Source organism: Macaca fascicularis, chromosome 20 (genome assembly GCF_037993035.2).
Source record: "Macaca fascicularis isolate 582-1 chromosome 20, T2T-MFA8v1.1".
Taxonomy (NCBI): Eukaryota; Metazoa; Chordata; class Mammalia; order Primates; family Cercopithecidae; genus Macaca; species Macaca fascicularis.
Genome location: NC_088394.1, coordinates 68,415,001 through 68,429,721, shown reverse-complemented (window position 1 = coordinate 68,429,721; position 14,721 = coordinate 68,415,001). Strand labels below are relative to the sequence as shown.

General features: G+C 45.0%; 1 protein-coding gene across 1 annotated transcript in view; it reads right to left on the bottom strand.

Moving 5' to 3' along the window:
• The window catches only part of PKD1L3 (polycystin 1 like 3, transient receptor potential channel interacting), an 88,255-nt gene that overhangs the window by 6,520 nt on the left and 67,014 nt on the right, over positions 1-14,721 (bottom strand). The window contains 3 exon segments of the mRNA XM_045381939.3: positions 26-236; positions 1,480-1,640; positions 3,733-3,860. Coding sequence (XP_045237874.2) covers positions 26-236; positions 1,480-1,640; positions 3,733-3,860 — 500 coding nt within the window.

Here is a 14,721-nt window from a genome sequence, read left to right as displayed (position 1 = left end):
GAAAGACAGCAACGTGGGGGCTTACGGCAACGGCATAGCCTGTCAGCAGGATTAGGATGATCAGCAGAAAGCCCACCACCTCGTCCCAGGCTCGGCTCAGTGTCCTGCTGATGACCCGCAGCCTGGGGCTATGACGCAGCAGGTTCCATAACTGAACGGTTGCCAGCAGAACCAGGAAGCCCACAAGGTGAGTCGCAGCAGAGTTCACTTTTACTGCCTCGCGGAAGCTGATAAACCTGCACCAAGGAAAGCTGACAGTTACTAAGCAGGAAGCATGCGCCTATGCCTCAGTTTCCCCAGCGTCCCTGCTGCTGAGCGCGGCAGCCCTGAGTCCTGTGAGGTCAAATGCTTGTTAATGTGAGAACTGCTTTCTAGTGTGGCCTCCTGTGAGTTGTGGATATGGGAATAACAGAAGGCCACGGATTATTCAAGTGGTCTACCCGTTGCAGATTGCACTGGGAGCTGTGCCGAAGAAACCTTAACATGTGACCTCTAGCTGATTTCTTTATTCCAAATTCATCCTGGGAAGCAAAACTAGCCTCCTGCACTGCTCTGAGCCAAATCTCTCCTCTCAAAAGATTAACTCAGCCCAGAGAGAGGAGCCATGCTGCTGGTCTGCTTTCTGTGGCACACGAATCCTGTGTTCTCTGCTGTACAGGATTGATGTAATAGATGCAATAAAGCTTAGAACAAAATGATGGATGGTAGACTAGAGGTGAGGGGTGTTGCTCAGCAATTAGGCTTTGTTTTGTGAGAGATACATTCATAATTTTAGGTTGCAGCAACCAGGTTACTCGGAAGGAGCCCCACAGACACTAGCAACTGGTGCCCTGCACAGATCCGCTGTGCCTGCATAAAACTGCTCTCCATAAGGCCTACTTGAAACAATGCCTCAGGAACAGTTACACAGGTCACTGCCCAGGCTGTTGGCCACTGATGCAAAGGTTAGCAAAGCACCACTTGGCAACACTTGGCATGGGAAACATAGATGTTCCTCTCCATGGGAGAAACCAGAGAAAGTGCCCAAAGGGGCAGCAAACATCTCTTAGTAAGGATGAGTGAATGGATGAACATCCCTATCCAGAAAGCAGCTCCCTTTGCATTTAAAGGATGGACTATGTGTTGTGGTTTTATTTAAAGGATTATTTGTCCTGCGTTAGGCTTTATGCCTTCACCAGAGGACAAAATAATGACCAATTCCAGGTCTTTCTGAAATTTAGATGCATTATCCTTAAGCACATACCTAAGCACTAATGAAGCCAGAAGAGCTCTTCAATGTGACCAGCAGTTAAATGGCTTCTAGTTCACTGTTATCTCTGCTGTGGACATGAGTCCATGTTCTATTTTAACTCTAATATTATGCAAATACAGATCTGGTAGGGCAGTGAAGGAAGGGGAGTGTGAAAGAATACTTGTGTATAACCGGGAAACTTCAGCCATGAGGTAGGAATATGCTGTGCCCCTCAGGCTTCCTCTCACCTGTCCCGGTCATCGTGGTATCGTGCCATGTTTTTCCTAAGTAGAGAAATACTCTTCATGTCAAGCCCCAGGATGATGAAGCTAATGAGGATTATACTTGTGTCCAGAATGTTTCTTCTCCCAGTGAAAAACCTCCACTTCTGCCGTTTCAGCCGACAACCCTAAACATAGACAGCACAGTCACTGTTGCTTGTCTGAGAGATTAACTAGGTCTCTCCCTGCTCAAGCGTGATGAACGCAGCTGATGTCTATGGGCAAAGCACACTGCCAGGCATTTATCAGATCTCACTTGGACAAATGGGCTATGGTCTTAGTTCAGCTCTGTAGTCTTCAGAAATGCTGCTTACAGAAAAGTTATCTTCGAATACAACTTCCATTGGATACATTTCTTCTTTTTCTTGGAGATCATAAACTGTCACTTAAAAATAAATACAAAAGTTTCTTTCTTTGGGACAGGGTCTCGCTCTGTTGCCCTGGCTGGAGTGCAGTGGTGTGATCATAGCTCACTGCAGTCTCAACTTCCCAGGCTCAGGCTCAAGCAATCCTCCTACCTCAGCCTCCCAAGTAGCAGGGACCACAGGCACATGCCACCATGACCAGCTAAGTTTTTTTTTTTTTTGTAGAGACAGAGTTTTGACATTTTGCCCAGGCTAGTCTCGAACTCCTGGCTTCAAGTGATCTGCCCACCTCGGCCTCCCAAAGTGCTAAGATTACAGGCGTGAGCCACCATGCCCAGCAAAGGTTTCTAAATTAGTTATCGAGCCTGAGAATGAAGAAAAAAATACTGTGTTTGGCTTAAGGTATAAATATATTTTCTTCTGAGTGTAATCATCTGTATTTTTCTTTTTTTTTTTTTGAGATGGAGTTTCGCTCTTGTCACCCAGGCTGGAGTGCAGTGGTGCCATCTTGGTTCACTGCAACCTCTGCCTCACAGGTTCAAGCAATTCTCCTGCCTCAGCCTCCCGAGTAGTTGGGACTATAGGAGCCCGCCACCACTCCCAGCTGATTTTTGTATTTTTAGCAGAGACAGGTTTCACCATATTGACCAGGCTGGTCTTGAACTCTTGACATCAGGTGATCCACCTACCTCAGCCTACTAAAGTGCTGGGATTAAAGGCGTGAGCCACTGTTCTTGGCCACTTTTTTTTTTTTGAGAGGGAGTTTTGCTTGTTGCCCAGGCTGAAGTATAATTGTGCAATCTCAGCTCACTGCAACCTCCACCTCCCGGGTTCAAGTGATTCTCCTGCCTCAGTCTCCTGAGTAGCTAGGACTACAGGCATGCGCCACCACACCCAGCTAATTATATATTTTTAGTAGAGACTGCATTTCTCCACGTTGGCCAGGCTGGTCTCAAACTCCTGACCTCAGGTAATCCGCCTGCCTTGGCCTCCTAAAGTGCGGGAACTACAGGCATGAGCCAATCATTTGTATTTTTGAGTGCTTGCTCTTTGTTCATCATACTTGCTTGGTATTACTTCATATAGGGCTAGTAAAACTACAAAAGTACTATTTCTTTTTTTTTTTTTTTTTTTGAGATGGAGTCTCGCTCTGTCGCCCAGGCTGGAGTACAGTGGCTGGATCTCAGCTCGCTGCAAGCTCCGCCTCCCGGGTTTACACCATTCTCCTGCCTCAGCCTCCCGAGTAGCTGGGACTACAGGCGCCCGCCACCTCGCCCGGCTAGATTTTTTTTGTATTTTTTTTAGTAGAGACGGGGTTTCACCATGTTAGCCAGGATGGTCTCGATCTCCTGACCTCGTGATCCGCCTGTCTCGGCCTCCCAAAGTGCTGGGATTACAGGCTTGAGCCACTGCGCCCGGCCAAAAGTACTATTTCTATAGACTTAATTCTTTAGCTCCTGAAAATTGAAAGAGCCACTCTATTTGGTAGGAAACCAGTTAACCTTTAACTGAATTCAGGTTTCTGAAAAGGACCAAAATTATAGCCATAACTCTAGTAACACATCATTGTAGAGCTTCCCAAATAAAATGTGGCAACCTTTATTTCTCACATCTAATACCATCATCATCATATTTTTGAGACAGGGTCTTGCTCTGTCACCCAGGCTGAAGCGCAGTGGCGTGATCTTAGCTCACTGCAACCTCTGCCTCCCAGGCTCAAGCAATTCTCCCATCTCAGCCTCTCGAGCAGCTGGGACCACAGGTGCATGCCACCACACCTGGGTCATTTTTGTAGTCTGGTAAAGATGAGGTTTTGCCATGTTGCCCAGGCTGACATCTAACATTATTGACTCACCTGTTTGAAGGCAGAGTAACAGACCAGTAGATAATAGATGACTTGTGAGATGACAGACCAGGCAAAGCCCTTCTTTGACATCTGAAGGGAAGTGAAGCTTTCCAGTCTCACAGAGGTGAAGAAAGCACCTGAGAATGACAAAGAACACCTGGAGTCAAGAGTCTAAAACTTTTGCCGTCTTCTTGTTAAACTTTGTCTTTGAATAACCCCAACTCTTCCTGTATCATCAAATGTTTCTGAGTCTCAGTGCTCCACTTAGTATTTCCTTTAGAGCTGTCATGAATATTAAATGAGATAATGTATGCAAGGCTATTGGAGAAATACTGGTTTTACAGAAGTCAGTAGTGGGAAAGATATGCTGTTGACCCTACCTTGAAGGGAGGTGTTGGTGGCTTAACAGCTATTACAGATGTTACCCTAACCATGTCAGAATGGCTGCAGAGAGAAGTTTAACACTGATACCCCATGAGTGCTAGTGGTATCCCATGGATACTCAGTCATTTACATAAGGATAGACTAAAAGGCTTCAGCCTTCACCTGGAAGGACATTGAAAATGTTGACATTTATAAAATCATGAAAGGTCTTGTGAATATAAACCTTTCATAAAGCTTCAAAATATTAGTGATGGCAGCAGCACCCTGTCTGGAGTGGCTGCTGCCATGACACTGGCTGCAGTGGGCGAGGTGTGGCCGGGGCGTTGTGCTATCTTGAGCCGTGGGAGCCAGTAACAGGTGGGAACCCTGCCCCCTTCTGAGGTGGAAGGTTGGGAGCCCCACCCTCCTGGGTGCAGCTGCAGCCGCCCAGCCACAGCTGCAGACCCGAGCATCCCTGCACTCTTGGGGGCTCAGGAAGCACCCCCTGCCCCTGCAGGTTCAGAAGTGCCTGCTTCTGCTGCATGGCCTCTCTGCACTGCCAGCACCTGCTCCAATTTTGGAGCAAAGTTTTGGCCAAGCCTGGGCGCTGTCATGAGCCAGCTGGATATGTGTGCCCTTGGGGCAGTGCTGACAAGTAGCCCCCTACTGCCTCGGCCCTCTCCAAACTTTGGACACAGACGAGCATGGGAGGATGGGAGGCTGGGAGGGTGAGGGGGCACTGAGGGCAGCTTGGCATGGACCTGCAGGTGCCCCTTGGCACAAACAGCCTGGGCACCATGGGTGACATGGATGGTGGCAGGAGGCAGACAGGCTCCTGGGCAGAAAGGGGCGGGTCCCCAGTAAAGCCCCACCTTTAAGCCAGGGATGGCCTGAAGCCTGGGGGCTGGGCTGCCAGTTCTGGAATCTGCCAGTTTCACCAACTCGAATGAGAACTTATGGCAGTTTTTCTGGGCCCACCCATGGCTGCCCAGGGACCAATGAGCACACACTTACTCCCCTCTGAAGCCCATAAAACCTCCAGACTCAGCCAGACTTGGGCAGATGGCAGGATGACTTGCCTGCAGATAGGAGCTACCATTCCAGGTCTCTCCGCTGAGGGCTACACAAACAATGAGACGACCTGCCTGTCGATAGGAGCTACCAACTCCAGGTCTCCTGAAAACTGTCTTGTCACTCAGTGAAGCTCCTCTCCACCTCTGTCACCCTCCAGTTGTCTGTGTACCTCATTCTTCCCGGATGTAGGACAAGAACTCGGGATCTGCTGAGTGGTGGGACTAAAAGAGCTGTAACACAAACAGGGCTGAAACACACCCCCTCGCTTGCCACACTGCAGGCAACGAGAAGGAGAGAAGAACTGTGGCTCTTTGCGGGAGTCCAGACCTACAGGCTCCCTGAGCCAGGGCTGTGACACCCTCTTTGGGGCTCTGTGGTTCCCAGCATCTCCAAGATTCTGGGCACCATGGCATTCCTCTCGTTCAGACGTAGGCACCCGCAGCAGAAACCACGTGTAGTACATCTGGTCCAGCTTCAGCCTTTCAGGGAGCCGGCACCTGTGCCAGCACATAGAGCTTCCCACCTCACCGCAGCAGCCAGTGTGCCTGGCTGTGGGCAGTGGCTGGACCCCGTGCTTGCTCATCCATATATCCCTCACTGCTCCGTGCCTGGCTCTTTCTTGGCAGGTGTGGGATCCAGGCCAGTAGCAGGAGCCGAGAACAGGCTGCCAGGCCAAGTGGGCAGAACAAGGCCAGTGGGTGCAAGCAACACTCAGGCAGAAGGTGCTGCAGGCCACAGAGCTTTCTGGCTGGCAAAGCAACACCCTAAGGATGCTGTGACATTAGAACTAAGATGTACCCCTTGTAGGTAAAAAAGACATTTAAGAACAAAAGGAATTCCTATTTCACCTAGCAAGCTCTCAAGACTGGAACTTTTCCCATGTTTATTTTAATCCCTGTCTATATTTTGTTAGTAACTAAAAACCCCGTGAAGACCCTCAGGAAGCCTTTATGCTTCATTAGAAACAAGCATAAGAGAAGTGGTCTACTCTGCAGGTCTGAGAGGAGAAAAACTCCTGATTAGGAGAAAGATGTGATGGAAATGGAAGGATACTTGTGAGCCAATTCTGGGAGAAAGAAGAAAGCGAAGAAGTTGGATTAGGACAGACATCCTGTGAACGTGGGGGAACTGAATGGACCAGTTTAACTCCAATCTCTTACAAAATGCCACTATAATGAAAGTGAAAGGATAAAGTAAAAACTTCAATAGATGAAGAAAAGGAGGGCAGATGAGAGCAACAAACTGCTGGAAGCTGAGAAGTAGAGGAATCACATTGACTTAGCAAGTTCAAGAAAGCTGAAATCTAAGGCAACTGTACAGGAAACCTGGAAGCAAGCCCATTCTAACCACGAAACCCTGAAAAGCCTCAGCAATTGCAGGCATCAGGTAGTTCTGAAGGTAGAAGTTCAGATGGAACTGAAAATAGCATCAACTGAAAGTCAATATATATAAACAACAACTAGATTCCAAATTTCCTCCCTCACCATTCACAACCAGATATTTGCTACCCATCTTGCCTTCTACCACCCCACAACTAAAGGTTTGTTTCCTAGTGATGCTGAATGAGAGAATCTGGACTTGGGGGCACCAGCTACATCTGACAGTAACGATTTACTGGAAAAGGAAAAGTTTACATGCTGCATAGTGAGACACTTCCCAGATCCCTTCCCTCAACTCACTCCGATAAGTATAATAGGCTCATACTCTCAAGGTAGGAGTTTGGAGGGTCTTTAAAAACTGACTGCCTAAAAAGAGAGACTTAGATACCAGTTGATAAGCTCTATGCATGGGCATAGAGCTTTTTTTTTGAGATGGAGTCTCACTCTGTCACCCAGGCTGGAGTGCAGTGGTATGATCTCAGCTCACTGCAAGCTCGGCCTCCTGGGTTCAAGCAATTCTCCTGTCTCAGCCTCCCGAGTAGCTGGGATTACAGGCATGCGCCACCACGCCTGGCTAATTTTTGTATTTTTAGTAGACATGGGGTTTTGCCATGTTGGCCAGGCTAGTCTCAAACTCCTGACTTCAGGTGATCTGCCTGCCTCGGCCTCCCAAAGTGCTGGGATTACAGGCATGAGCCACTGCACCCAGCCAGGCACAGAGCTTATAATTAGCATTTATTTGCTTTTTATTGCCCTTTTTTTTGGCGGCGGGGGGGGGGGGGGCGGGATACAGGGTCTGGCTGTCACCCAGGCTGGAGTACACGGGTATGATCTCAGCTCACTACAACTTCCGCCTCCCAGGATCAAACCATTCTGCCACCTCAGCCTCTCAAGTAGCTGAGACTACAGGTATACACCACCATGCCAGGCTAATTTTTATATTTTTGGTAGAGATGAGGTTTCACCATGTTGCCCAGGCTGGTCTCGAACTCCTGGGCTCAAGTGATCTTCCTGCCTTGGCCTCCCAAAGTGCTGGGATTATAGGCTTGAGCCACCGCATCCAGCCTGCCTTTCTTTAAAAGGATGGCCAGGCGCTTGAATCTCTAACGTTGAAAACTGTAGATCAAAAACAACAAATCAAAAAAGGAGTTCAGAAGAATTAGAGACAGTAAAGGATCAGAAGGAAAGAAAACCCACTGTAATATACCAGAGTTAAGAGGATATTGCATCCATAAAAGAACAATAAGAGACTATGGAAAAAACATGAGAACAACAATTTTGGAAATTAAATATTATAGAAAGAATAAATAGTTTAGAAGATAAAAATTAAAGTAATATTGCAGATATTAGACGAAAAAGATGAAAAACAGAAGCATAAATATAAGAAAATCAGAACTCCAGGAGTTATAATGTCAAAATGCTGGAAAATCAGAAAAAGTGAACAGAGAAAATGGAGAAGAAATTAACAAAGAAAAATGAAGAAAATTTCTCAGAACTTAAGGACACGTTTCCAGATAATAGAACATTCTATGACATTCTTTTTTTTTTTTTTTTTGAGTTGGAGTCTCGCTCTGTCACCCAGGCTGGAGTGCAATAGCACCATCTGGGCTCACTGCAACCTCCACCTCCTGGGTTCAAGTGATTCTTCTGCCTCAGCCTCCCAAGTAGCTGGGACTGCAGGCGTAAGCCACCATGCCCAGGTAATTTTTGTATTTTTAGTAGAGACAGGGTGTCACCATATTGGCCAGGCTGGTCTTGAACTCCTAGACCTCGTGATCCACCCACCTCGGCCTCCCAAAGCGCTGAGATTACAGGCATGAGCCACCGTGCCCGGCCTCTATGATATTCTTTCATAACCCAGAGGACAAAGAAAAAAACCTAAAAACTTTTGGGGTTGGGGACTGCGAATCAGAATGCCAGCATAATACTTTATAACACTAACATGAAAAACTAGAAAGCAATGGAGCTACACTTTTCAAAACTCTGGCCGGGCATGGTGGCTCATGTCTGTAATCCCAGCACTTTGGGAGGCCAAGGTGGGCAGATCACTTGAGGTCAGGAGTTCAAGACCAGCCTGGCCAACATGGTGAAACCCCATAAAATATGTAAATACATAAATTGTAAAAATAAAAAAATCAGCCAGGCATGGTGGCGGGCACCTGTAATCCCAGTTACTTGGGAGGCTGAGGCAGGGAGAATTGCTTGAACCCAGGAGGCAGAGTGTACAGTGAGCCGAGATGGTGCCACTGCACTCCAGCCTGGGTGACAGAGCGAGACTGCATCTCAAAACTAACAAATGAACCAAAATCCTGCAAGAAAGAAATTATATACAGATAAATTAGAATCTAAAGTGATGGGAGAATAAAAACACTTTTGGAGATGTAAGTCTCCAACAAATTTACCTCCCTTGTACTCTTCCGGGAAGTGCCAGAGCATGTGCTCTAGCAAAACGAGCAAGTAAGCCAAGAAAGGAAGACATGGAATCCAGAAGACAGGGAATTCAGAAGACAGGGAATTCAGTAGAGGAGAGAGGTAAAGATAATCCCAGGGTAATGGTGAAGGGAGAGTCCTGGAGAGCCGTAGAGCAGCCTAGAGAACAATCAATCCAGACTGTACCCAAGAAGGAGGGCTCCAGGGAAGGTGTCTCCAAGAAGATAAAATGATAGTTTACATGATGCTCTAAGAGAATGAGAATTTCTACTTTTAGGAAGAATTTGGAGATTAATCGGTGACAGATACATAGAAAATCAAGCAAATTTTTTAAAAAGTAATATTCTAGAGAAAACAAAAGGATGTATAAGAAAGGAAATCTAATCATAATATACTAATGTCTCATTTTTGAAAAACATAATGGAAATGCTCAATATTAAACTAAATAAATTTTATTACTATGTTGGGAGAATGAGAAAAGATCAAAGATGTGTATGTGTTTGAGATATATCTGGGTGTAAGAAAACTACCTCCGGCTGGCTGAGGTGGCTCATGCCTGTAATCCCAGCATTTTGGGAGGTTGAGGCAGGTGGATCACTTGAGGCCAGGAGTTCAAGACCAGCCTGGCCAACATGGTGAAACCCCATCTCTACTGAAAATACAAAAATTAGCTGGGTGTGGTGGTGGGCGCCTGTAATCCCAGCTACTCAGGAGGCTGAGGCAGGAGAAAGGCTTGAGCCCAGGAGGTAGAGGTGGCAGTGAGCTGAGATCACACCACTACACTCCAGCCTGGGAGACTGAGTGACACTCTGCCTCAAAAAAAAAAAAAAAAAAAATTCATCCTAACAGAAACAGGTAACACCTAAAACTGAAAATTTATGAAATAGACAATAATCTTGTTAATTTTTTTTTTTTTTTTTTGAGACAGAGTTTCACTCTTGGTGCCCAGGCTGGAGTACAATGGTGCAATCTCAGCTCACTGCAACCTCTGCCTCCTGGGTTCAAGCGATTCTCCTGCCTCAGCCTCCCGAGTAGCTGGGATTATAGGCACCTGCCACCGCTCCCGGCTAATTTCTTTGTATTTTCAGTAGAGATGGGGTTTCGCCATGTTGGCCAGGCTGGTCTCGAGCTCCTAACCTCAGGTGATCCACCTGTCTCAGCCTCCCAAAGTGCTGAGATTATAGGCGTGAGCCACCATGCCCGGCCCATGTTAATAATTTTAAAATTCTGAAAGATCTTGTTTAAAAAAACAGAAAGTAGCCTTTGGGGAGTAGGAGTGAGGTAGGGATGAACTGAGGACTCCTGTTTTTCCCTTGAACTATTTGACTTTTAAAGTTATATTTAAATATAATAACTTTAATTAAAATAATATATTTAAATTAATGGTATAAGACAGAGAAAGAAACTGGGACTTCTCCTGAGCTACTCAGGTGTCTTAGTCCATTTTGTATTGCTATAAAGGAGTATCCAAGCCTTGAGTAATTTATAAAGAAAAAAGGTTTCTTTGGCTCACAATTCTGATGGCTGGCAAGTTCAAAATTGGGCGTGTGCATCTGGTGAGGGCCTGAGGCTGCTGCCACTCATGGCAAAGGTGAAAGGGAGACAGCCTGTGCAGAGATCACATGGAACGAGAGGAAGCAAGAGAGGGGTGGGGGAGATTCCAGGCTCTTTTTAAACAACCAGCTTTCTTGGGAACTAATAGAATGAGAACTCACTTACTCCTGAGGGAGGGCATCAATCTATCCATGAAGGATCTGCCTCCCAGGACGCAAACACCTCCCATCAGGCTCCACTTCCAACGCTGGGAATCGAATTTCAACATGAGGTTTACAGGGGACAAACATCCAACCCAAAGCACAAGATCATAGAGAGTGGAGAGGAGAGAGAGGCCTTCGTACCCACATCACTGGACTCCAACATCAGGATCACAACACAGAATAGGTTCACATTAGCATTGAAGACCACAAACTCCACAAAGAGGCCTTTTGTGCGTTGGTCTAGCCAATGCCTCTGTTCAAGATGCTGTAGAACTCTGGGTAAACAGAGGACAGGGTCAGCCCGTTTTCTCCAATACTGCAAAGGGGGAAAATATCCTGATGTTTCAAATATTACTGTCATATACCAGGTAAGATGTTACATTTCCCAATCTACTTTTCCTATGAAATATTTTATGATTACTAATGCCCAAACTTTCACTGGTATTAAATTTAGTAGACCATAAAAATGAAAGTTTTTACAATAGTATTCACAACAAGGTTAAATATTCAGGAAAATATACTTGGCATTTCAGGTCTGAAGTAGAATTTCATGCTATGACAAGTATTTCTACTTGAAGTATTAAATGCTACTCTTGACTACCAGCTGTTCAGTTTTGGGAGGTAGGAGGAATATAAATGTCATTATTCAGTTGGCATTGTTGTTTGTGAATAATGAATTCCTTGCATTTAAATGAAGAGATAATTATTTTTATTTAGACTTTTTCTCATGTAATGACAGAGATTCTCAGAATACTAAACCACTCTGTAAGTCTCAGGAAATTTAATTTTGGCATTGAACTTTTGGGTTCCTGTATTTTGGCTCATGAACGGCAAGGTTTCCTTTATATGTTAAGATTACAGTTTGTCCAAGCTATGGTTACTTGAATTTAACTTCAGCTAGGATTGAAAATGATAGGTATTTCTCCAGCTACAAAATGAATTTTGGCAAATTGCCAAACCAAAACATACCTGTAGTCTGAAGTTGAGCAAGGAATTTTTAAACCAAAGGGTGTATTTCCTTAGAAGTCTAAAATAAAAGTATCCATAAGAGTTACAGACAGTATAGTAGCTGTCAAAACTACTCAAATGGGTCTGAAATTCCTATTTGTCCTATGAATGGCCAAAAGCAAATATTTTGGTCCTCTTGCTCAGGGCCCAGGCTTACTCACCGGGCTGCAGTACTGGAGTTTCTTCCAAGTTTCACAGCGTATCCTCCTCCTGAGTAAGTGGCAAATTCCCCTTGAATGGGAGAACCACCCAGGGTCTCCTGATTCTGATAATGCCAAATGCTATCTGATTTGGTGATGTTTGTATCAAGGGGGCCCCAATTAACCCCATAGTTCTCTGTATCCTCCTGATGTTGGTGAGGTGGCTTCACTTGCTCCCGGGGAGATACTCCAGCTGGGAAGAGTCCGGGATCAGCAATGCGAATCTGACGCAGCAGAACATTGCCCAAAAGAAAGGAGTTCCCATCAGCAATAAATCCTAATGAAAAAGTAAAAGAAACAGTTTTGTTTATATATTTTTTAAAATCTTTTTTTCCAGCACATCCAGAATGCAGAAAAAAGAAACGACGTAAAAAGTGCCACATTAGGTTAGTAACGAGAAAAAATGCACACTTTCACCATTAGGTTTAAAAACATTTTTGGACGTTCTAGATAATGCTGTTAGGTAAGACAAAGAAGTAAGGCTGGATATGGTAAATCACACCTGTAATCCCAGCACTTTAGGAGGCCAAGGCGGGAGGATGGCTTGAGGCCAGGAGTTCAAGACCACCCTGGGCAACACAGGTGTACACGGTCTTTACATTAAAAAAAAAAGTTCAAGTAATAATGAGACATATAAAAATAAAAAAGTGAAATTATCACAATTTGTAAATGATATGTCTAATCTAGATGAATTAAGAGAATCGACTGAAAAACTGACCATTGAACAACACATGTTTGAACCGCACGGGTCCTCTTACAAGTAGATTTTCTCCCACCTCTGCCACCCCCGAGACACCAAGACTAACCCCTCTCCTCTTCCTCAGCCTACTCAATGTGAAGACTGAGGATGAAGACCTTTGTCATGATCCACTTAATGAACAGTAAATTAGTTTATCTTCCTTATGATTTCCTTAATATTCTTTTATCTAGCTTAAGAATACAGTATCTAACACACATAACATATAAAATATGTGTTAATCAACTGTTATGTTATCAGTACGTCTTCCAGTCAATAGTAGGCTATTAGTAGTTAAGTTTTTGAGGAGTCAAAAGTTAGACATGGGCCGGGTGCGGTGGCTCAAGCCTATAATCCCAGCACTTTGGGAAGCCGAGATGGGCAGATCACAAGGTCAGGAGATCGAGACCATGCTGGCTAACATCGTGAAACCCCGTCTCTACTAAAAAAATACCAAAAACTAGCCGGGCGTGATGGCAGGCGCCTGTAGTCCCAGCTACTCGGGAGGCTGAGGCAGGAGAATGGTGTAAACCGGGGAGGCAGAGCTTGCAGTGAGCTGAGATCCGGCCACTGCACTCCAGCCTGGGCAACAGAGCCAGACTCCGTCTCAAAAAAAAAAAAAAAAAAAAGTTAGACATGAATTTTCATCTGCATCAGGGGCCAGCACCCCAAGCCCTGTGTTGTTTAAAGGTCAATTGTACTTACAAAAAGAATTCAGCAAGGTGGCTGGATACTAAATAAACAAAGAAATCAACAGTGTTCATATGGCCACACAATATTTACTTAGATAGTATACAGAAATCAAACATTTTTTGTTGAGACAGACTCTCACTCTATTGCCCAGGCTGGAGTGCAGTGGTACAATCTTGGCTCACTGTAACCTCTGCCTCCCAGGTTCAAGTGATTCTCCTGCCTCAGCCTCCTGAGTAGCAGGGACTACAGGTGTTCCAGCCAGCTACTTTTAAAAAATTTTTTTAGTAGATATGAGGTTTCACCATGTTGGCCAGGCTAGTCTGGAACTTCTGACCTCAGGTGATCTGCCCATCTTGGCCTCCCAAAGTGCTGGGATTATAGGCATGAGGTATCATACCTGTCCTAAAACATCTCATTTATAATAGTAACACAAAAGGTAAAATAAACCTAACAAGAGATGTGCAAAAATTCTATGGGGAGCAATTCTGAATCTTACTGAGAGCTACAAATGAAGATGAAAACAGAAAAGCACACCATGCCCTCAGGGAGGAAGAGAACATAATAAAAATCTTAATTCCCTAAATTAATCTTTATAGGTTCTTAGTCTATATCTCTATAAAGATCTAGATCTATAACTATATACATTCTTAATAGATAAAAAGCTCCTACAAAACAAAACGGGTAAACAAACCACACAGCCTGATAAAAAGTAGCCAAAGAATATGGGCGGATGCTTACTCATCCATTCTTTCTATCAGTATGTATTGAGTGCTCAAAGGCACCAGGTCCCGCCTAGGTACCCAGAATATAGCAGTGGCTGTAACAGAGTCCAGGCCACCGACAGCCCATATTTGAGGAGCAAGAGAGATGGGCAATAATCAAATAATATTCAGGTAATGCTAAGGGCTATGAAGAAAAATTAAGCAGAGTAAGGGGATCAAGAGTGATTTGGAGAGGGAGCAACGCTGTTACCTTAGGTAGGATCATTAGAGAAGCTTTCTCTGGGAAGATGGCATAGGAGAGGCCCTAACACAGTCAGAAATCAGTCACAAGGAGAACAGCAAGTTCCAAGGCCCTGAGTGAGAGCATGCTTGACATATTTAAGGAAAGCACAGAAGCTTGAGTGGCTGAAGTCGCGTGAACGAGGGTAAGAGGAGTAAGAGATGAAGTAACAGATGCAACTGGGGGCCAAACCAGGCAGGCCCTTGTAAGCTTTGGAAAGGACTTGGGACTTCAAGTTTGATGGGAATCCACCGGGCGGTTTTAAACAATGAAGCAACAGATTTATGTCTTAAAAATAGAATATAGGGAGGATTGAGTGAAGAAAGGCAAAAGCATATGGGCAAGTATTGCCCCTA